The following is a 25,185-nucleotide window of genomic DNA, read 5'->3' as shown; positions in this document are numbered from 1 at the left end:
TGCCAAAATTTATTTGGTGTATGACCCTCGTTGATCCATGTTTCATCAAGATAAAATATTTTTCTTTTTTGGTTTCTCATTTCCTTTATGGTTCTTAGAAAATGTCTTCTCCATATGACAATATCGCTTCTTTCTAATAAAATAGACTTTCTGGGATTCTTTTTCCAGCGGAAGCCTATTTCATTTAAAAGTTTCCATAACGTACTTCGACTCATTTCTGGGTAATCCTTATCATCTCGAACTGAGACAAGAACTTTATCCAATGTTGGAAATTCTTGTCTAAAGAAGAATTCATGCACTTTCCGTCGAAGTCCTTCTTTAAAATGATATTCTATTTGAAATTTTGGTTTCCCTGGAGCATAACGTGGCATTTGAAAACTACCACATTTCTCTTCTTTAATAACTCTGTAAATCGTAGATTTCCCAACACCAAGTGTACTGCTAACTAACTCAACGATCTCATCAACACTTTCACATAAACGTTTGTCTGTAAATGATTTAAAACAATTAAATATTAATGTTTTTTCATTAACTGTTAGAGGACCAATTTTTCGGCGTTTACGCGGCACTTCCAAATTTTCCATAACACTAGTATACACAATAAACTGCACCTTGCAACTGAAGTACCTACTTTTAGTGAACTGTTAAGAATTTTGAATACGCCACTTGGACCTTCCTATATACAAAATGGAAAAACCCACTATCACATTTTCTGTGGAATAAGTTTAGAAGGTAATTATCTAGTCAATTACTGTCGTAGGTTCCTGGAATTAAAGAATTAAATGTTTGATTGTTGAAACCCTTACTTCGTGGAATGCACTCATTTCAGATAAAATAAAACGTTTTATTTTATCTAAAGAATTAAACTTTATTTTGCAAATAGGCAAAGAATTAAACTTTATTTGCAAATAGATAAAATAAAACGTTTTATTTTATCTAAAGAATTAAACTTTATTTTGCAAATAGGTAGGTACTTATTAAACTTTTATTGGTTGTATATATAACCAATAAAATAAACATCTTACATTTCTTGCAAATTCATTAGTACCTGTTAACCTCCATCACTCCGACACTGGCAACCTTATTTAGGGATTAGTAACCCTCACAACTATTGTATTCTATTCTGCTCCAACCTTTATACCTGGTGGTCATACTCAATTTAAAATTGTTTTCCTATATACTTCTGTAAACTTGTTGACAAATATCTGTTTTTCATTGAGTCACCCGTATCAATAGTTTAGGGATTTGCATACATAATTTATTGTTTTATTACTCTCTCATACATAAAAATACACTATAATGACATCTAAATGCTGCAATGCTCATTTTTGTTTCAGAGCACATATTGAATATAATTTTAAATTATTAACAATAGCTGTTCCGAGTATCATCTCAAATACTACTTTTCTAAAAAAAATTAATATGAAAGAGATATTAAAATTATAACTTTTTTTTTCTTACCGGTACCATTTCAAGCTTCGACGTAGGTATGGTACGATGACATCTGGGCCCTGATTCTATTTCATTTCGATGTCGAAATTTAAAAGCGACTACGCCATGACAGTCGCAATCGCTAGCGATTCTCATTCATTTCGATTGTAGTTAAAACTGGGGATATTTACTTTATCATTTTGACACTGCTGAAAATTTGGGTTGGCCCTGTTGTTTATTGGCTGCACTACGCTTGTTGAATGTTTGTTGTTTGTTTTGATTACATTACGTGAACGTCTTTTTTTTCTTGTTTGAGTTGTTAAATCATAAATATTGGCCATTCTCAATTATATTTTGAATTGAAAGAAAAGATGGCAAGAAAAAAAAGGCGATGTGGGAGATCCTTAAGTTATAACCACTAAGATTTGACTTAGTGGTTATATTCTAATATATTTTTAAATTTACTGCAGCTTAGTAATACTAACCCTAAACATTTTGGGTATCCTAGAGGCATAAACACCTTCTTCCAAATATGGTTCTAATACCCTTATTAAATAATTTGCAGCTTGTTTATTAAGCCGGAATTGCTGCCTAAATTGAGCATCACTTAGTGAAAAAGAATTTTGAGTATCCCGTAACAATCTTCTTATCCTCCGTTAAGAGCGTCGGATATCTATCCTCTCTAATTCCTCCAAAACTAGCAAATGTCCGTAAAACACAGCCATATTAATACTTTTTGCCTCAGTTTTCCTTGCAAGGATCAAAACACCGCCTACCTAAACTGAACCTAAGTTCACTTCTCCTAGTCCAGTCAGTCATGTCAGATGTCAGATTAATTTCGACTCGCAATGAAATTTCAACCACTTTCTTGAAGTTGAAATTTTCGATAAGTCGAAAATTAGTGACGTCGTTTGGTTAGTTCAGCTGAAATCCACAAGGTTCGCAAAGTCGCATTTCGACGTCGCCATATTAATTTCGACATGTTTTAAGTCGAAATCTCAATTAGAATCAGGGCCCTGGTCAGAATAGTTTACGCCTTTCTTTGCAGAGTTGTAATCAATTATACATTTCGGTTTCACAATATCCTCTTTTTGTCTATTCTGCTTTCCTGTTGGAATCAACTGTTTGGTATGGGCTGGGACACTTGAAATCATTAACACAGGTCTCATCCATCCACTTAATAATTTTTAGTCCATATTTCTTTTTTTCAATGACCTCTGTTCGCTTCATCTTCTTGGACTGCTTAAAAATAGGTGGTATTCCTTTTCTGTTTCCTCTTATAGTTCCACAGTACATCATAGTGTCTGCTAACAATCTTTTACGAGAGGTATTCCTGAATAAAAGTTATCAGCAAATAATATTTTGCCAGTTTTATCTATGATACACTGAAGTAATTTTAGAACAACTGCTTCAGAGTGTGCTACATTAACTGGTTGTTGTTCATTTTTTCCTGTGGTAATACTTACATTGAAAGTATAGCCTTCAGGAGAACAGAGTTTGTATAGTTTCACTCCATATTTATGAATCTTGTTGGGGATGTACTGACGAAAATGGAGTCTCCCTCTGAAAAGTACCATAGATGCATCTATAACGAGAATATTTCCAGGCTCCATTATTCTTTGAAACTTTTGAATCAACTTCGTAACTAAATTTTCTATTTTGCATAAAATATTAGTGGTATCAGATGTCTCATTATTTTCAAAATGAAGAAGTTATATAATAGTTAATAAAAGCAAAAAGCGGTCTCGAGTTAAAACTTTTGCGATAAATTTATTATAAAATATATCATTTTTAGACCAATATAAATTTAAATGTAGTACCCATCGAGCAAAAAGACAAAAAAAAGAATGTAAAGGTAGTGGGGGCAAAAATATTGTTAGACAGGAAGTGCCATCTTGAGAGGCCAAATTAAACAAGGAAAGAGAGTCTTTACTTGTTTAAGAAATCAAATTTAGTTGGGTTATGTTATTATTTGTCCCAACTGTCACATGAAATCTTATTTATATTGAAGTTTTTTAACAATTGTTTCACATTTTAGACTGTTATCGTGAATATTTAATTAAAATTTTCTCGTCTAAGACACATTCTGAAAACTATTTTATAGCTACTGTTAATAAGTGTCGAAAAATTTAAATTTGGCGCATTCGCATTTCCGGATATGTCCGCCATCAGAGGCCATTTTTTTGGTCTCCTTTTCATAACGATTAGATTCCCTCTTTTGTCTTTTTGCTCGATGGTAGTACCTGAGTGAGACCCATTGCGATTAATACCCCTAGGAAGGATCTTATTTCAGTTTTGTTTGTGGCTGTCCATAAATTTAACCTGTATTTTCTTGAGTGTAACATTTTTATTTGTTGAACAGCATTATGGTTTCATTAATAATAATATCCAATATTTCATCAGTTACGGAAATGACTAAAAACGTCTATTGGTTTCTGTACCGCATTTGGTCAATACCAACTAATGTATTCTTTCTTACTAGAAAATCGTCACCATTTACATGTTCTTCTAAATCACACCATTCATCACTATCACTATTCTCAGCACTCTGGTTATTTTATTGTCTGATGGAACTTGCTCATATGGTGTAGTAAAAATTCCGTCATCACTATCAATAGAAGAATTTAAATCGGAGGATGAAGAAGAAGAGGAAAATAACTTTTATCTAGCAATGACTCGTCACTATCAAAGGGATCTTCGATGCTGTCGGCATCAGATGAAGATTGAGTTGCCGTCTGCTCATTCTCCATATCGAGTTCATCAACCTGTTCGTTATCCATTTCGTGTTCTATTTTTATTCGTATAAACTGTTGTTCGTTTTCATTATTAAAATTTTCACGACTTTCAATCTACTCTGTATTATCATGTAGTTTATTTAAAATAGTATTTTGTTTCAGAACTCTCTCCAAAGTTTTTATGATCAACAAGTTGTAACAAATGGCAATGACACATGTTTCCCGGGTTCTGTGACGCATAGTAACAATAAATGTTTGTTTATGTGCGGCACGTGTCTCCGGGGGCATGTCTCATATTACCGACATCAGTAGCGAGAATTAAAAATTTGCTATCGATAGCTATTTGTTACACTTAAAATGACGTACAAATACTATTTTTATCGCTACCGCAAGATGCGACGGTTTGACCAATTTTATAAGAGCACAGTTGAAAAATTACGCACATGCCCCTGGGCACAGCCAAGGTGTTATCTTAAGTTTTTTATAAAAAAAAAGAGGGCCAATCTGACAGTACCTCAATACGTATTTTTTATTAACTATGTCTCTTCTATGATTTAAAATGATCAGATAGCTGTAATAAATTTCCCCGTGAAATCGATCTTTTTTACAGTTCTAAATCGGGTAAATTCGTCTGAGCAAATGTTAAATAGTATTAAATATTACTGATCTAAAAACTAGTTGGTTATAATTTTGTAAACTAGGTAACTACTAATATTTATGCATTTATGCGGTTCTTTCTAGGTCTTGTATTGAACAGAGAAAGTTTAGTAATTGAAACTCAATATATTATCGTCTATTTACTATTTTTACATTTAAAAATCGCTATTGCGCAACTTATTAGCAAATAAATATTTTATTTTCATTGATTGAGTACATACAACATTTTGAATTCATTAATCTCAAAACCAGTTAAGTCCACTATCACTTTCTAACGAGATAAATTTTACGAATTAACGGAGTCGTTGAACTTTATATTTTCTGATCGTTACCAGACTATTATAGTCATACATACTAAAGAAAGTGTGTGATTAGTGATTACCGATGTCTCGTACCTGACCTTAACTTTCAAGAAGTGTAAAAAAATATACTAAGATGAATTACATACAAGCCGGACTCAGTAATTAAAAAGTTGTTATTGTAAATAAATTCATGATATAATATTATATCTCTCGTTTTTTGACATAATACAGGTTTTTAAATGGAATTGCAGACAAAGACATTTTAACTTCGTCTTGATCATAATATACTGATAGATGATAGAAGAGCAAATATTTTTTAAATATTTATTTATGGAAGTATACATTATAGTATTTTTAATATTTGTTAACATTATAAACAAATTCTTAAAGTTCCTGAAATCAAAACGAAAATGTTTCTTGATTAAATATACCGCGGGACAAGAGATCCGCAGGATTTAATTATGATTTAATATGTCTCCACTTTAGATTTTTACTAAGATTCTGAATATTGGCCACTCTATTCATAACAAACGTATTATAATTATTAGGAGGATGTTTGATCCAGCTGAGAGCAATTTGTGAATCTGACCATGCATTTATAAAATTAATCATTACACGGTTTTTAAAGGTCGTTATAATTTTTTCAATCAATTTGACTAAAAGTTCCATGGCTATTAATTATAGTTTAGGAATGGTAAGTTTGCTTTTCAAAGGTGCAACTCGCGATTTTGCGGCAATAAGATTTAATCTCAATGAATTATTAGCGTATCGAGCCACTATATAGATACAAGCGCCGTGTGCAACTTGACTTGCATCACTAAATCCATGTAAATCGATCCGAAGAATGTCTTAGTCAAAAAAGACGAAACTCGGAATTTTTATATGAGCGATTTGAGGTAAATTTTCATTAAATTTCTCCCACTGACCTAATATGCATAAATTAATTATCGGTTCATCCCATGAAACCTTCATCTGCCATAGTTCTTGCATTAAGAGATTTCCCTTCACAATGAAAGGATTTACCAAACTAGCGGGTCAAAACTAACTCAAAGAACTAATTGTCGAAAAGTCTCGTATTGTCCTTATTATTTATTTCTAACTGTTGCATTTGTTCAGACATCCGTCTCTATTTTATTATTCTATAGAGTTTCGTGGCTTCTCGTTTTTCTGTTCTGTATTAATTCTTCCATTTGTTCCTGCCTCCCATTCCCTAGCCATTTATTTCTCGCGAGGTTTTTAAGTTGACTTTTTTTGTAAATTCTTCTTCAAACCATGCATTTTTTTCTTGCAGTCCTGTTATTTGTTATGCAGTTTCTATTATGCTGTTTTTTATGTTGTTTTATTCATTTTCTATCTCCGTATCGTTCTTATCGTATATTCTTTATTTCTCGTCAATTCTTCTGTAACCTGCTGTTTTGTTTGTTTGAAAAAGTATAAGTAAATATGATAAATCTACTTATTTTCATACTTTTATTTATTATTAATTTTATATATACCACAAAAGGTTACTGTTAGAAACTACAAAAATAAGACATAACATATTTTACCTAAAAACTGCAACAATTATGGCATAAGTATCAATATCAAAAAAAACCAAGTATATGGTCTTCAGTAAGAACATGACACAACCAGCACATATTAGTATAAAGGGCATTCAAATTGAAAACGTATCAAGTTACAAATACTTGGGTACTTAAATAAACGAAACTGGGGACCAAAACAATGAAATAAAAAGACGTATCGAAATTGCCAGGGCCACCTTCATAAAGATGAGGAAATTCTTCTGCAACAGAGATATAAGCATCCCTCTCCGATTAAGAATGCTAAGAGGCTACGTATTTAACACGCTATTAACAAACTTTGAAGTAATGCGAAGGATAGGAAAAGACCCAGAAATTTTGTCAACGATTAAACGAAGAAGACTCGAATATTTGGGTCACCTAAATACGCATTACTTTAAAATATAATGCAAGGAAAAATAGAAGGAAAACGGAATCCAGGCCGTAGAAGAATGTCATGGTTGCGTAATTTGAGAGAGTGGTTTGGCTGTACCAATAATGAACTCTTTAGGTCAGCTGTAAACAAGGTCAGGATAGCCCTGATGATTTCCAATCTCCAATAGGAGTGGCACAAGAAGAAGAAGATAGTAAAAGAACAAAATTTTGTTACTAATATAAGATCAACGATAGCCAAAACTTTAAAGTACCTTATTACGCAATTAAAATACAAATGTAATATCCCTTTAATGTTATAAAAAAGCGCAAAATTAGTTTATACATTTTTAAATAAAATAAATTTTAAATTCCGTTTCCCAACTTTCATCGTTCGAGCCACTTTTTATTCGGTTTAAATCGGTAAATCCGTGGATACGCCGAGAATACTTGCATAGTCGTTAGTCATTTTGCGCGGCAGTCTGGCTTGAAGGATAATTAAGTTACGTCAAATTGTTTAGCAGGTGCAAAAGTGAGCATTCTTTGGGGTAAATACATATGAGACAAGGTTAGGTAAAAAATGAGACTAATAATTATAAATTTCTTAGCAAAATGTCAAAAAAATATCTGAAAAAGCTAAAATCATATAACGATGAAGACCTTCAGGCAGCATTAAATCTTATCAAAGAAGGTAAAATTAGTTTAAGAATGTAATCCAAACGCTTTAAGAGGGATAAATCAAAGTTAAGTAGGCGGTTCCATGGAAAGTACAATAAAATGCAAGGTCGAAAAACCTATGTTAGACCTGAAATGGAGCATTACCTGGCGGAAAATGGCTTAGAATTTTGGTCAAATGATGTTTTGTCATAACAAAACAAAAAATTTTAGAAACAATCCAATCGTTTGTAGATGAGAATAACATCACAACTCAATTTAAAAAGGTCACCAACCTGAACAATTAGAATTAAATATGAATTAAATAGACGAACAACAACCAGCGATCCATTTTTGGTTTATGGATTTTACGACCTCGTGCAGGAAACCATCAATAAATTAAACCTAAGTAACTCTTTTTCTTCTTCTTGTAGTGCCTATCCGTTTCGGATGTTGGCGACCATCATGGCAATCTGTATTTTGCAAACTGCGGCTCTGAAAAGATTTGTGGTTGTTATGTTGAACCACGTACGTAGATTTTTCAGCCAGGAAATTCTTCGCCTTTCTGGTCCTCGATTTCGTTATACTTTTCCTTAAAGAATTAATTGCAGCAAGCCATATCTTCCGCTGTTCCTCATTATTCAATTTTGGCTGTTTTTATTGTAGTTAACTATATTGTAAGTAACTCTCCTAAGCTTATTTGAAACATAGCTGAAACCAGTTTTTCTTCTGATACTTCTCGTATTAAGGATGTAGCTGGAAAGGAGTAAAAAGTTCATAGTAATATACAAGGCTCAGGAAAAGAAAATATCTCTGTCATGGCATGTATTTAAGCTTTCGACAGATTACTACCACCACTAATTATTTTTCAAGTAGTCAACTTATGGTGTAGCTGGAAGAGACAACATAACATACCAAACACTTTGTATGTGGGAAAAAGGTGCGACGACTACCAATATTTTCCAGCAGTGTTTTAGACCATTAAAACTACGTTGAAATGAAAAAATAATTAACTGACAATGTAAAAATCATAGAAAGTTATAGAAATCTGAATTTTTGGACTTATTATGTTAATTATGGAATGAAGAAATAAACAAGGAAACAACTGTTTCTTTCTTAGGTAGTACTGGAGCCTTTCCCTGTGACCTAACAAAATACCGTATACACCGTTTATATCCTGAGAAACTGAATGGGCTCTGTAATGCAGAAAGTATAGTCGGTCAACTAGAAATTTCTGAGGAACAAGTTTTTTCCCAACAGTCGCTTAATTGTACAAACATTACTAACTCTTCTTTGTCTCAGTTTCGAAGTAATCTCAGTAACACTCGTGCGTCAGAATCTACATTCAGAATTTCTTTAGCCTTTCCCAGCACGAGTGATGGTAGAGTCGACAATAATTAAATTCTCCATCAAAGGACTCCAAATTCGCAAAAAATGCCCAAAATAGATGAATCTGTTAAATTATTAATGATCATTATACAAGAAATTATTTCTAAAACTGACTGAAATAGAAAAGGCTCATAAGAAAGAAACAAATAGCAGGAAGAATGCAGTATTAACTGTCAGCCAAGACGAGCAGATTGAAGAAATCTATGAAGATGAAAGTGACACGGAAAATTTGATACTAAACGATATTGTGGAAAATTAAATGGAACCCAATCAAGATCTAGATATATCCGATGTTAAGGAGGATGACTACATACTTCTACAATTTCCCACGAAAAAGAAGATTGTACATTACGTTGCTCATTTTGAATCGGTAAATAATGGTTCCCATGTTGTATCTTCTTTTCGGCTTAAGGGCAATGTATTTATATCCTTCCAATCCAGCGAAGGCAACATAAACAACAACGTAATCAAGACAAATACAAACAGATACACAAAGAAATTCGCCAGAAAATTAAGAAAGCAAAAGAACGTTGGATGGTGGAAAGGTGCAACGAAATAGAACAATTGCAGGAAAAAGGAGATAGTTTTGGACTACATAAGAAGATCAAAGAAATATCGAATATACACAAAAGCCACCACAGAACAAGAATACGCAACGACAGAAACGAATACATAGAGTCAGAAGAGGAGATAGCAATGGCGTGGAAAGAATACGCAGAAAGACTTTTTAATGACGAAAGACCAACACAACCAACGCGCAAACTTCCTTCCGAAAACTTATCAGGGCCATCAATAATGCGAAGTGAAATAGAATATGCAGTTAGAACCACAAAGATGCATAAAGCAACAGGTCCAGACGAAATTAATATAGAAGCAATAAAACTACTAGACGAGGAGAATATCGAAATCTTGGTAAAGCTGTTTAATACAATTTATGATACTGGTTACATTCCGCGAGAATGGCTGCAGTCATCCTTTGTGATGATCCCAAAAACAGCTAATGCCACAAAATGCAATGAACACCGCTTAATCAGTTAAATGAGTCACTTGCTGAAACTCTTCCTTAGGATATTACACTCAAGAATATACAAGATACAAGAAGAACTTATCGGGTCAACACAATTCGGTTTTAAGGGAGGACTAGGAACAAGAGAGGCAATTTTATGTTTGAACACTTTAATACAAAACTGTTTAGATCAACGAAAAGATGTCTACCTCACCTTCATCGACTACGAGAAGGCATTTGACAATGTTAAACATGATAGGATGATGGAACTACTACATAGGGCCAACATTGACCAGAAGGAGATCAGAATTATTCAGAATCTATACTGGAACCAAATGGCAAAGGTGAGGATTGATCAAGACCAATATACGGATGAATTTGAAATCCGGAAAGGTGTCCGTCAAGGCTGCATACTCTCTCCGATGCTTTTTAATTTATATGTTGAAAATATATTTGCGGAAGCATTACAAAACACGGAATTAGGCATTAAGGTGAACGGCATACCAATTAGCAACCTACGCTATGCGGACGACACAGTGATTATAACTGATAAATTGGAAGATCAGCAGTTATTACTTGATAGGGCGAATAGCATAGGTAAAAAATATGGCCTCAAAATCAACATTTTGAAAACGAAACATATGGTCATTAGCAGAAACCCTCCAGAAAACCCGATAATATGCATAGGTGACGATCGTATAAAACGTGTGAAAACTTTTAAATACCTTGGCACCACAATCAATGACCAATCGGATCCACAACAAGAGATAAAAACCCGAATACAAATGGCAAGACAAGCTTTTGTGAAATTCAGACCGCTCCTATGTAATCAAAACCTACATTTCGAAATACGCTACAGAATGGTCAAGTGCTACATATGGTCCATCTTGCTTTATGGCATGGAAACGTGGACTTTGAAAAAAACATCTATCAACAAACTTGAAGCATTTGAAATGTGGTCATTAAGAAGAATGATGCGCATACCTTGGGTGGATAGAGTTCGAAACGATGACGTCCTTAAGAGAGCCAGCGTGGAAAGAGAACTCTTTAAATTAATTAAAAAACGCAAGATTGGTTACCTTGGGCACATATTGAGAGGAGCAAAATATGAAATACCACAGTTAATCCTACAAGGGAAGATCGAAGGTAGGAGAGGAGCCGGCCGCAAACAATTATCCTGGTTAAGAAATATTAAAGAATGGACAGGAATACACAATACAGGCGAGCTGTGTCACGCCGCCAAGAACAGAATTCTAGTAATGAGATAGTCGCCTACGCACTTTGGTGTATGGCATGTTAAGAAGAAGAATCCAGAAAAGTACAAGGTCGATCCTATAGGTATAGATGTAGTAATGAAGCTTCCTGTTCGGACTTCCCATGGTGGGACAGAACGCATGTCGCATGACGCAAGTCACTAATATTTGAAATAGATCTTTCTTCTTACAATGTGCAATAAACCTTAAATTTTTGTTAATCTATATTTCCATTAGAATCATGTTTCGTTTATTATACCTACCTGTTAATTTCTTTCTTTTATAAAAAAAGTATTTTCTAATATAGCTTGTGTATCACTTTTGTACCATGCTGTTTCACTTTCTCCCATTTTCTCCCATTTTACTTACTTCAACACAGCTTTTAAATATGTCTCAAGTTTTTCCAGAGGTTGTCTCATAATTTCACCTCATGAGGGGTGAAAAATGAGCATATAAATGTCCTATTTAAAAAAAAAGTTGATACTTTATTGGCAAATGGACCATATAAGAAGCTTCAGTATATATTTCTGCATATAAACACGTGTTTCGCTTTTAAATAATTAATCAAGAATCAAAATATTTAAATAATGTCTCATAATTGCCCCTCTTGACTCTATAGCAAAAATTATTTATATCTAATTTAATGAGAGTAATATTTTTCCTCGCAAATATAGCGGCCGAGGTAACTGTATAATTATGCCTGTTGAACTTTACCTTATCAAGCTGAAATCACAGTAATTAATGAAAATTATTATACTATTATAATGTCACAATAAATAATGTTGGTGTATGACGGTAAATATCCTTGACAAAATTTGCGAGTAGCTGGAAATAAAGGAACATGAGAATTTTATTTTATTATTAGTTTTCAACATATAGGTTTTATTATTAGTTTGCCAATAATTATAATTTTATTTCGAAATTGTGCATTACGAAAGTTATACAGATTGGCAAAAGTCTGATATATTCTTAATAACAGACTATTTGTGAAAAAATTTCTCGGATAAGACGATTAAATTTTCAATTTGAATTTTTTTATGCTAAGAGAAAATATACAGGGTTTTCTTTTATTAACTCCAATTAAAATTACAATATATCCAAAAATAAATAATAATAAGCTTCTTCCAGTGGAGAGTCCCTTTTCTTTATTTAGCAACTAAAAATGTTACTAATTTAATATGAGTATGGGCGTGAGGATCGCCGAGTTTGTTATCCAATGTTAATTTAGAGTTTCGACTAATCAACTAGCATAATGTCTAAATTGAATGCAAAGTTGTTTTCTGTTGGTAAAGATTTGATTTTTCCAGGTTAGTCGTCTGTCTTGATGGATGCCTAAGTATTTTGTCTCATTTTCCTTATTTACTTGCTTGACATTAAGTGTGACTGGTGGGCATTCACCTCGTTTCATTGTGAAGGTTACGTGTGTTGACTTGGTCTCATTTACTCTAATTCGCCATTTTTTAGCCAAGTTTCTATTTTATTTAGGTTTTTTTTCTGAATTTTCTGATGCTTTTATGGAACTAGAGTGCATGGCCAGTATTGCGGTGTCATCCACAAAAGTAGTAAATTATGTGTTGATACTGGATGGAAGGTCTGCAGTGAACATTAGGAATAAAATAGGTCCTGCTACACTTCTAGTCCAGGTACACCTGCTATGATAGGGTAGAGCTGAGTGTATTCACCGTGCTGCTTTATCTTTTTTTTTTCCGTCTTTATAGAGGGGGGGTCTGAAATCTTCAAAAGACATCTCAGTCCAGGGCGCCGCCTGACTAACTTTAGTGCAGGATTCGTTCTTCGTACTCCCGGCGATAGTTCCCGAGATACTTTAAAATGCCCTCTCGTCACCGAGTCTACGCCGAACGCCTACCTGCTAAACTAGACCCTCCTCTGTCATCCAGCGATCCGGAAGCGGAATGGCCGCTGTAAGGCCGGCATCACTTCCGAATCACTACCTTTATTCATTCATTCTCCATTCATACACATCCACACTCTTTTCATCAGCAAGGAGGTTCCCTGTCTCGTTCCAGGTAGCGCGTAGAAGACACTCATCGCTCCTAGTTCGGCATTATTTCCAGATGGGCATTTCCTCCTTCCCCACAGTCTGACTCACGCAATCCAACTCACACAGTGTGACCCACTTTTCTAGCTTCACCTTTCAGCATCATTCACTCTTACCTTTAGTGCTGCTTTATCTAGAAGTGTCTATTTGATAAGTAGGATTTTAAAAGTATAAATTTGGTGGATAATTGTTTCTTTATCTTATAAAGTAGGTATGCATGAAAACCTTATCGAAAACTTGACTAACAGCATCTAGGAAGGATGCTGAGAGGTAGGATTTACTTTCCAGCGGGTAGGAGATTTTTTTAATAGTCTATGGACCTGTTCAATTATCCCATGCTTTAACTTTCAGTCGAATTGGTGGTCCGAAATAAGTTTAGTTTTTTCTAAACGAATTTCTTTCGAATACTTTTTTTTGGTCTTCTAGTTTTTCCAGTGTCAAGATAATCTGTGAAGTTTTCCATTGACTCAGAAAGTAGCCTGTTCTGACGATGGCGTTGAAAATGCGCTACAGATATTTGTAGCCTTTTATTGTACATTCTTGCAATAACTTGCCTGTTGTCAGAACAAATCCTGGGGCATTTTTTGGGTTTATATTTTTCATAATTGTATTTCTCAATTCGGTAAGCGTGAAGTTTTTAATCGATAAATCCAGTTGAAGTGGGGCTTCTAAGAAGTTATGAATCTCGCTATAATTGTCGTTGGGATCTGCCTCGTTTGGTTTAAAAACTTTTACTAGGTGTTCAGCAAAGGCTGCGGATTTTTCTTTGTTATGTCTGGCCCATTTACCCAGCATGTCTCTTATTGGAGGAGAATATTGTTGTGGCTGTTTTAACTTTTTTGTTGCCTTCCAAAGTAAGTAGTCTGTATCTTCAGAGGCTGCAAGAGAACCTAGGATATCCTGGATACCTTTGTTTTTGATATTATTTAGCAACTTTTTTAGACCTTCTGTAGTTTTGTTTAGTTTTGCTTTATCGCTTGTGCATCTCGATATCAGCAATTTTTTTTGTATCTGCCTACTTTCTCTAGTAATTTTCGTTTAACGGTGGGGTCAAAATTTTTTCAGGGTTTAGTGTAGTTAATAGTCGGGGTTGTTGCCCACGCTACTTTCTGTGTAGCTATTATGAGTTCTGTTGTTGCATCTTCTATTTCTTATAACATATACATTACAAAATTTACAGGGTGATATTTCAATATTTAAGTGATGGCATCACTGGCATCGCAAAAAATTAACAATTTAGATGTAAATACTGGTTAAATGAACATAGAAGAAATAGAAAAGCAAAAAGTAAAAAAAATTCGAACATATGAACAAAAAAATTGCCAACCCCATAATTTATGCACAGTCACATAAATGAACAATGGTATGAGTTAAAACGTAAAATAAATATCAAACAACATATTAAGAAAGTAAAAAACAAAAATATGACCTAAACATAGGTACTATCAAGAATAAGAGACAGCGAGACTAGTAAAAACTCCAGAAAGCAATGGATAATCAACTTATCAGAAACAAGAGAATAGAATCTAAAAAGTCAATGCAAAAAATAAAAACGGGACTTGATAAATAAGAAATTATTAAGATAGTTGAGCATATCCAAAAACCCCTCATACCAAATTATCAAGACATAGTTTTTTATGTAGGTTAATATATCTTGCAATGGAAATTTATGTCGCACTATTAACATTTGACAGTAAATAAATGGTATTTATTTCCTTTGTGACTTTATGAAAGAGAACAAACGTTACAAAGACAACAATATTTTAACACGAAGCATTTGCCGAAATAATTCGTACAAATTTTCTAAACTTGAATCAACAAAAAAGGATTATGTTCAATAATTTGATAGAAGGTGTGAACATTGGATCTGATGGACTTTACATCATTAATGCTTCGAGATGATCAGAAAAAAACATTACTAATTTTATTTTTATTGGCAAGGATCATATCGCAGTAGCGCTAGCGTTGGCTTCATCTAGAATATCTGCAACTTTATTAGAAGGCGGACAAACTGCACATTTTGCCTTGAAATTACCATTTAACACACAAATCAAAGAAATACCAGATTGCAACATCGCCAAAAATACCGCAATGGCGAAGATTTTACAGGTATGCAAATTAATCTTTTGGGTTGAATGTACATCGGCCCACAAAAGTTCAATATAGGGACGGGACAGAATTTTAAAAGATATTCGTAACAACCAAAAACATTTTTGACTGATCCTTATTTAATCTATATTCCCTTAATAACTGCTACGAATGAACTATACGCATGTCTAACATCATCCAATTTGTGGCGGCATATAGGGGCGCTCCAATTGACAAATCACATGCGAGTGTTTTTGCAACACAAAGTCCAATTGAAGTAGTTGGTGTACTTAACAGACTCGAAAGAGAAGCTTATTGAATTTTGACGCTTTAGTTAATTTTAAGGCGTTACGACCGGTTAGATAGTTATTAAATAACGAAAAATAACATATACCATACGCATACATTTCTATCACTAAAACTGTTTGAAATCTATTTATCTATCAAATATTTTATGTGAATAATGTCTCATTAGAAAAACAAAATACTTATTTACATATTTATATCATTTTTTATATATGTATATACAATATTATTCAATATTATATACAAATATTGTATTTATTCGATGAGATATTAATTGCAACTTAGACCAGGCAGTGAATATTATTAGAAATGATATTTTTCCTATGCGGACACTTCAAAAGGTGGGATATTTTTTTTTTCACAATTTGTCAAAAATATAGGAAAACTATATGTTTTTTTTTTTTGTTGGTATATCTAGGCAGCTATGTATTTTAGAAAAAAAATTTAAAGACAAAAACGTTTTGCAATTAAATTTACTACAAGATAAAATTTATTTCAAATTAAAGAAATAGTTATTATTAATGTAAAATTAGTAAATATTATTAAAAAATAGTCAAAAATCAATGTTTTTTCTATAAATTTTTTCATTAATAAATTAATGTTTTGTATTTCGAGGACGATTTCCGAAGTGGAAATTGAAACGTTAAAAATAAACTTGTTTTAAACTTAAATTGTGGGTTATTCCCAATTAAAATAGTAATTTCTTTAAGATGCCACAAGAAAATAGCTTTAGAACAATATTTTCGGCTATTTGAAAGAAACATGGGACTTCCGACGGTGGTCTTTTGACGCTTTCGCTGGGCTACAGGAACTACAGGAACTAGAACGCACGGAAAATAACAATGGATAGTAACGATAACAAAAATAACACGGATAAAAGCCAAAAAAAGAGGAAGAGTGAAAATGGAAAAAATATAAAGGGAAAAAACGGATCTAGCACTAAAAATGATAGAAAAACTGACTGAGAATGTAACAAAACTGACTACCGATATCCAAAAAACAAAAAATTAACAGAAGCAGTATAGACAGGAGCTTAAAGAACTAAGAGAAGAAAACGAAGATATAAAAATGGAAAATAAGGAACAGAAGCAGGAAATGGACGAAATGGAGAAGAGGATAGATAAAATGGAAAAGGAAAAGAGAAGAAATATGCACTTAAGCAACATAGTAGCGAAATTAGAGAAGGAAAGAATTAAGAACAATCTGGTAATAACTGGCTTTGATCTAGATTCGGAAGATAAAAAGATACTAAAAGATGGGGTGGCCAAATTCTTCCAATATAAACTGAAAGTGGAAGGCAGAATTAAGGAAATAAGGAAAATATGTTCACAAAAGGGCATTACAGAGATGGAAAACTGTGAAGAAAAATTAAAAATCCTCGAAAAAAATATAGATTGAAAGAAACTAAAGATCAACAAATATATGTCGACTGAAAACTGATAGTAGATGAGACAGTATGGAAATGAAGTCAGAAAGATCTTAACATTGTGAAAACAGAGGAAGACAAAAACAGCGACGAACAAAAAAATAGAACTCAAACTCAAAAGATTAAATTTGATAAGGACAGCAAGGAAAAAACAATAAAAGATAATATAACGTCCAAAGATCAGGGAACAAAAAAAAGCACAAAGGAGGCAAAAAAAGTATACTAAAAATAGCAACATGGAATATTAAGACGTTATAAAGGGCTGAAAAGATGGAATAAGTAGCAAGAGAGTTAAAAAATACGCAACAGGCATCGCTGCGATACAAGAAGTACGATAAAACAGGAGAAATCATAAAAGAAGAATCTGTATTTATGTCCAGTGGAGATGGCAAACAAGGCAAGAATGGAGTAGGGTTTTACATAAACAAAAAACTCACAAACAGCATAACAAAATTCAATCCGATAGACTGGAGGATCGCCACACTGATACTAAAAATGGAAAACCACTATATAACAATAATAAATATATATACTTCAACCGAAACATCTGATCCAACAGAAAAATATGAATTCTATGAAAACCTAAATAAAGCAAACGACGAAGTACCAAAAAAAGACATGCTATTAATACTGGGAGATGTAAACGTACAACTGAGGAAAGAAGGATACTTGAATAACCTAGTCCGAACTGGAAAGGAACTCTACACGAAAAAATGACAATCGTTACACAATCTGTCAATTTGCTGCGTAAGGCAACCTGGAGACATCCATCTTGCAGTGAAAATCAAATCGACCACGTCCTAGCAACCAAATAGTTGGTACAAAAAACACTGGACACGAGATTTTCATCATCATCAACAGCTATTCCATCCATCATTGTATGCAAACCTCCCTTAGGTTGTTTCTTGCATCCATTCGTGACGAGATCTTACAGAGGGGCAAACGCGAACACGAATAACTTTCGGGTAATAATAAAATAAATAAATAAAAAAATAATAAATAAAAATGACCGCGTTGATGAACAAATGAACAGATGAAGGACAATATAAATCCGACGTCATGAGTCAAATCACAAATATAAACGAAAGATGGCAAGAATTATAAAGCAAAATACATTAAACAACAAATGAAGTAATGGGCAAAAAACAAACACAAAGAAACAAAGCCAACATAACATATAAAAAGAAGAAAATGACTGGTTAAATGTAAAGCTAGAACATATTGAAAAAGACAGAAAAAATCATAAAACATTTTTACAAAAAATTCAGAGCAAAAAAAAATACGCCCCACATTAAAACAAGAGGACTAAAAACCAAAAAGGAGAAACCGTATTTGAAGATAAACAGATCAGCAGAATATGAGAAGAATATTACGAATAAATGCTATTCACTACGGAGGAAACACACTGCGATGAAGAAGTAAGACCAATTGAACAAGATAACGATGAAACAAAAATTCCCACAGAAGAAGATATACAAAAAGAAGTTAAAAACCTCAGAAACGGAAAAGCAGCAGAAGAAGATGAAATAGCAGCAAAATATGGACACAAAACACACTATCAGATGATTGGAACAGAGGTTATAAAACCTATCCATAAAAAAGGAGATCGGGAGAAGTGCGAGAATTACAGAGCAATAACCCTATTAAATAGCCCTAGAAGATATCTTCAAGTGAATAGACTGGGAAAATAAGGGTATCTCTATTAACGGAAGATACTTGAACCATCTTAGATACGCAGATGATGTAGTATTAATAGCCGACACGTGGAATGCACTGAATACGATGATTAAGGAGCTACACACAGAATCACAAAAAAAGGACTGAAAATGAATTTCAGCAAAACTAAACTAATGTCGGACAAAGATGACAAACCTATGATAAACATCAAAGGGGCAGAGATAGAACACGTAGATGAATATACATGTCTGGGTCAAATGTCAAGGTAAGCAAAGAAAATCAGACTACCGAAATAAGCAGACAGGTAAAAATGGGATGGGCAGCATTAGGAAGACTCTCATACGTACTTAAAAATATAAATATACCTCAAAGACTTCGAACCAAAGTGTTTATTTCCTGTATCCTACCTGTACTTACATATGGAGCTCAAACCTGGACATTCGCCAAAATAAACATGGAGAAGATCAGAAAAACTTAGAGAGCTATGGAACGACAGATGCTGGATATCTGACTCAAATACCATAAAACCAATGAAGTCATTCGCAATAGAACAAAAGTAAAAGATGCTGTCGAACGGGCAGCTAAATTGAAATGGAAATGGCCTGGACATAACGAACGTCTTAAGGATGGCCGATGGAATAAAGAAATCGGGAATTGGCGGCCATATGAAGCCAAAAGACCACGAGGAAGACCGCAAATAAGCTGGAGCGGCGATATTAAAAGAACTGCAGGACCAATGTGGAAACGTCTTACAAACAACAGAGATAAATGGCGAGAATTAGGAGAGGCCTATATTCGGCATTCCGAATAGAGGGAAGGGCTTAAAAAAACCCCTATTAAATACCACTTACAAAATTCTAACAAACATACTTGACATGAGACTTAAATCATACGCTGAACCAATATTCTGAGAAAATCAGAACGGGTTCAGATCGGGGAGATCGACAATTAATTTCATACATACAGTGAAGCAAAAAATTTCAAAAATTCAATGTTTTCTGCTTTTCGCAGTTATATCTAAGAAGCTATGCATTAAAAAAAATTGTAAAGACAATTTCCTGTAAGACACAATTGATTTCAAATTTAAAAAATAATTATTATTGTTGCAAAATTAGCAAAAATCATTAAAAAAGGTCAAAAATCAAAGTTTTTCATTTAAAAATTAAATTAAATTCAAAAGCAACGCTGAACCTTTTAGTGGAAATTATTCTATTTCTTTATTGGCTTAAAAAGTGTAGTTGTTTAAAAAATTTACTAGGCTCTTCTATTCAACAAATTTCAATAATTCGAATTTTATTCAAAAGCCTGAAAGATCTTTTATATGAAAAAAATCAATTGTAAAATCAATCTAAAACTTTTTTGTTGGCTCTGCATAATTTCGTAAATTAATTAAACTTTTTTCAAAAATTTAGATTGCAAAATTATTTTGCGAAAACTGCTTGATTAATTGTGCTCAAATTTTTTCTGTAGTGTTTTTTACACTAAAAAGATTTTCTATGTAAATCTTGGAGGTTCTATGTGGCTTTTAAATACCTGAAAAAGATTTAAAAAAAAAACATTGATTTTTGACCTTTTTAATAGTTTTTGCTAATTTTGCAATAATAATAATTATTTTTTTCATTTTAAATTTTATCTTGTAGGAAATTTAATTGCAAAACTTTTTTGTCTTCACAATTTTTTTCTAAAATGCATAGCTGCCGAGATATAGCAAAGAAAAGCAAAAAAAAATTGAATTTTTCTAATTTGTTTCACAAATTGTTGATTAAATTTTTAGCCTACCTTTTGAAGTGTCCTCATAATGAAATTATCATTTCTACTGATATTTCGAAGCCATTAAAGCAAAAAATAGAATAATATACGATTTTTTAGAACAGATACCGCCTGGTCTAACTACATATTTCATTATTGGCTTTGTTTCAACCTATTCTCTGTCATAAAATACATTGGGAAAATAAAACAAACAACATAATACGCTTTTATTCTTTTAAAAATACTACAAAATTACTCACTCTACATGTCCACATTCTACATACATTTTACTAAAACTTAATTTTATTTTCATATCACTTCATGCTATAACATTTAACTTAAAATTACCAAATTATTTATTGATGCCATTTTATAGATTCCGTTTAGAAACTTTTTAAGAGGAACTAACAGAAGAAGTCCTTTCACGACTAGATCGCCGACTACGAAAACACCAATAACTAATACCACAGCAGCAATTTCTTCGCCTTCTTCGACGAGATTCTCGAGACCGACTGGACCAACACGCAGAAAATTCCTAACGAGAACAACAACGGCTGCGATATTAGAAAGTCAAGGTAAGATACAATTATTTCTTGGTATTGGTAATAGCTGGGTTGGTCCTTGCTGTAATAGGCTTGGCCGTAAGAGTATTATATAAAATATTAATCATGCAATGTGAATAAAATTATAAATTCTAGTAATTTAAATTTTTTAGCTCATTTCACATTATTGAAACTATAAAATTGTACAACTTGGTTTCTCAACCGAATAAAAAAATCGTACGTGAGTATCAAGGTAGATTTGGAACAAATAGATTATTTTTCTTCTCGCTATATAAAGACAAACTTATTAAAAAAGTTTAGTTTACAATAACAGTAAATTTTTTCTTAGCCCTTCTTGTTTATTCAGGTTTTGTATTGGTCTATCTTAGGATACAGACTTCCTTAAATTTTTCCAGGTTGCTATATATTGTCCCGTGTTTAGTTTTACCGGTCGTTTTCCTGATGTCGTCATATCATTTATTATTTTCCTTTTGCAGACTTAGAGTAAATGCTGACCTTGCTCCTCTGCACCTACATGTAATGAGAATCACTCTAGAACAGCAGTTCTAAAACTTTTGTGTCTCGGAACTCTTTTAAAAAACTAAATTTTGAACTGAACCCTAAAGCCCTAAGCTAAGAGGAAAACCAATTATGTATGTATTGTTTATTAATAATCGTACAAAAAGAGGTAGCAAGAGAGTAAGCAAATGATACAACTAAGTTTATTTAATAAGAGGCATACAATTGTTTTTCTTCCGTATCAACTTGAAAATGTCAGGCTTATATCTCTCTCTTTAATCCTCACCCTCCAGAAGGAGTGTACTGGACATCGTGATGTCGTGTATTGTACATCTCCAAAGATCTTTGTCTCTGTCCATTTTTTATTGCACGGTCTTTTGCATATTCCTGTAATGTGATAGATTCATTTTGTTGGAGATCTTCCTTGCGATTTTCAGCCTCCTATCTTTCCTTGAATAATAAGTCTTTCCATGTTTTCTGTGTCTGCTCTCATAACATGTCCAAAGTATTTTAATTGTTGGAGATGAACTTTGCTGGATAGCGGTTTTCTGACTTTCATCTCATTCAGAATTCAATTCTTTGTCCTGTGGTCAATCCACGGAATTCGTAACATTCTTCTTCAACAGAAGATTTCAGTTTTGTCCATTCTTTCCGCTTGTTGTAGGGTCCAAGATTCACATCCGTATGTCAGTATTGGGAATATTAAGCAGTTAATCCACCTCATTTTTAGAGTTCATGAAATTTAAGAGTCCTTCCATATTTTGGCCATCTATCCTACGCCGACTTGTGATTAATGACCCCAGATATAAATATGAGCAAGTAAAGTTCGAGTAAATGTTTATACTGATATTGCACGATTACTAGCCACATAGCCAGTCCAGCAAAATTAGTCGACTTATCCATTGAAAAGACGAATTTGTAATTTTGAAGTCATGCAAATGGTTCTTGTTTTATATATTCTGCGAAATCCCCAATCCGGCGCAAAACTGTATGATTCGAAAGTGGCATTATAGAAAGATGCTTTAAAGATTGTCCGTCAAGGGTACATTGTGTTATGTCTGACCAGTGGCGGATCCAAAAGGGGGGGTCATGGGGGTCATGACCACCCCCAAAACAAAAGTAAATATTAATCAAATAATCCTAAAAAAAATAATTTAAAACCCATCAACCCTATAAGCAGGAAGTCAAGAGTTGAAATGATTCAAACTAATTTATTCTAGGGGTAAGTGTAGAATTATACGGAAGCCTTTCGTCATTTGAGTGCTAGAGAGTTCGATTATCGATTAGATAGAATTACCGCCCACACATTATTGCTCATTCAATGTACATAACATGACTTTAAGAAAGAAATCAGCACATTTTTATTTTGTATTAGGTATTTCTTTATCTTCAGTTTTGTCTACGAATTGGTTGTTTGTAAATTGAATATAAAATCCACAAGGAAAATAATTCCTGTAGCTGGCTGTATACCACGTATAACAAAAGAGGTTAGTCTTTGTATGTGGGTATATTTTATTTTATAAAAACCCTTAAAAGGGCAACATTACAAGCACGAACGTTTTCGGAACAACTGTTCCATCATCAGGTTAAAATGCCTAAAATAAGTATAAACCATTTAGTTACAGCAAACGTGGTTTAAAATTTTGACTAAGGTTAAAAACAATAAAATGGTTATACTTACAGGTTAACATGCCTGAGCCACCAAAATATTTGGGTAAAAACCCTTTAAAATGAAAAATGTTACCAAAGATTGTACATGATGTTTATAATATTATATGATGTTTAATATTTTAATTAGATTTTACTTCAGGTAACATACACCCATGCTTAAGTGAGTTCCAGTGTCCGGAGAGTAAACCTCTTCAAACGGACTACGGTTGGCAACTGATTGATGAAATACTCATGAGCGGTGTCAAAAACAAAATGTCAATGAACCATTAAACAGTGTTAGTTAAACATTATATTACTACAGCCAAAAGATTAAAAAACTTTGATGATGTTAAAATGATAACAGTAATCCAGGTGTTGGAATTTAAAAATTTTTTTCCTATAATTATTTAATATTGGATGTAAAAGATGTAAATTACTGGTGTTGTTGAAGGTCATGTTTAAGAAGATGACGTATGCATTAGGCAGCTTATGTTACTCTTTATCGTATGGAGTGTGGTCTAAAAGGTGTAATTTGTGAAGAATTAGCTGAAATATATGGAAATGTCCTTTTATGTTGCTAACATCTAGGACAAGGAAGAATAATTAGTATATATTTGTAGCTAATGTAAGACTTTTTTTAAGTAGATGAAATTGTTTAATACTGCTAGTATCGTAAAAATTTTTTTAATATAAGTGAGTCCAATAGTTTGAGAAAAAGTGATTGAAAATCTTCCGGCTGAAGGAATTAAAGTTATAATTTATGTGATTAAATTTAAAAATTTTATGGAAAGACTGAGATCCTCAGAGACCTGGCAGGAATAACAGTAAATGGAATGACTAAAGAATAAAGGAGAGTGGGTTGAAGGGAAATGAATGAGTTAATCAACAAAATTAGAGATGATAGAGGTCCTTCATGCTTAAAGCATCTAGCACCCTGAACAAAATATATTTTGGTTGTATTAAAATCCGATAAATAAAAGTCTAAAATTTTATTTGTGAGTATGGTGTACTAAGTTGTTGACTAAGAGAGGGGGGAGCAATGGTTGAATAAAGGTTTAGGTAAAGTGGGAGAAAGTGAATTCTGATGAATTGCTGGATTGTGTTTAAATGTTTACTGAGTTTAGAACTAATGGGTGGATGGTAGATATATGAAAAGACAGAGAACTAGCAAAAGAAAAAAGAATGGACAGGAATATGGTGAAAACGTGAAGATTGTAAAATAATGAAATAGTGAGGTATAAAAGATATGATGTTAACAATAGGGGGCTGAAAAATTCTTTTGGAGGGAGTGTTGTGACAGTAGTGTAGAGAGAATGGTTGTTTTTAAAAAAACAATAATTGTTGAGAAGGATTAAGGTGTTGACATTTATAGAGGAAGGACAGATGAAGAAGATGGGGTAAATTTGAGAAGTGTGGGTTATGAGAAGAGTTGTCGGTGTAAGGGTTGAAAGTCACGGTTGAAAGATACATGGCGATTAACGCAGTTGGGACTTCTTTGCTTTTCCTTGACTATTTCCAAGTCTTCATATAGATCTAATTTTAGAAAATTTTTTTGGGGTATATTATGTAACAAAGAGACGTCTTCTGGTATGTTGAGGGTATGTTTATGTTGTGCAAGATGTTGTGAGAAGGTGGAAGTGTTCTCTTTTTTAGTGTGTTCTTGGGAACGGGAAGTTAGTGATCTACAGGTTCTACCTATATATGTAGCATCACAATCAGAGCACTGTAATTTGTAAACACCACTACGATCCATGTAGTTGATGCAATCTTTTGAATTGGTTAAACATTCTCCTAGATTGTTCAGGACTTTA

The 25,185-nt window shown here is 33.1% G+C and overlaps 1 protein-coding gene across 1 annotated transcript in view; it reads left to right on the top strand.

Moving 5' to 3' along the window:
• Cht6 (Chitinase 6) overlaps positions 1-25,185 on the top strand; it is a 296,348-nt gene that overhangs the window by 259,776 nt on the left and 11,387 nt on the right. Inside the window, exon 21 of the mRNA XM_072540946.1 lies at positions 21,040-21,238. Coding sequence (XP_072397047.1) covers positions 21,040-21,238 — 199 coding nt within the window. The remainder of the gene's footprint in view (positions 1-21,039; positions 21,239-25,185) is intronic.

The sequence above is a fragment of the Diabrotica undecimpunctata genome, chromosome 8 (assembly GCF_040954645.1).
Source record: "Diabrotica undecimpunctata isolate CICGRU chromosome 8, icDiaUnde3, whole genome shotgun sequence".
Classification (NCBI taxonomy): Eukaryota; Metazoa; Arthropoda; class Insecta; order Coleoptera; family Chrysomelidae; genus Diabrotica; species Diabrotica undecimpunctata.
Note: the sequence above shows the minus strand (reverse complement) of the source record. Positions and strands in the feature narration are given on the sequence as shown.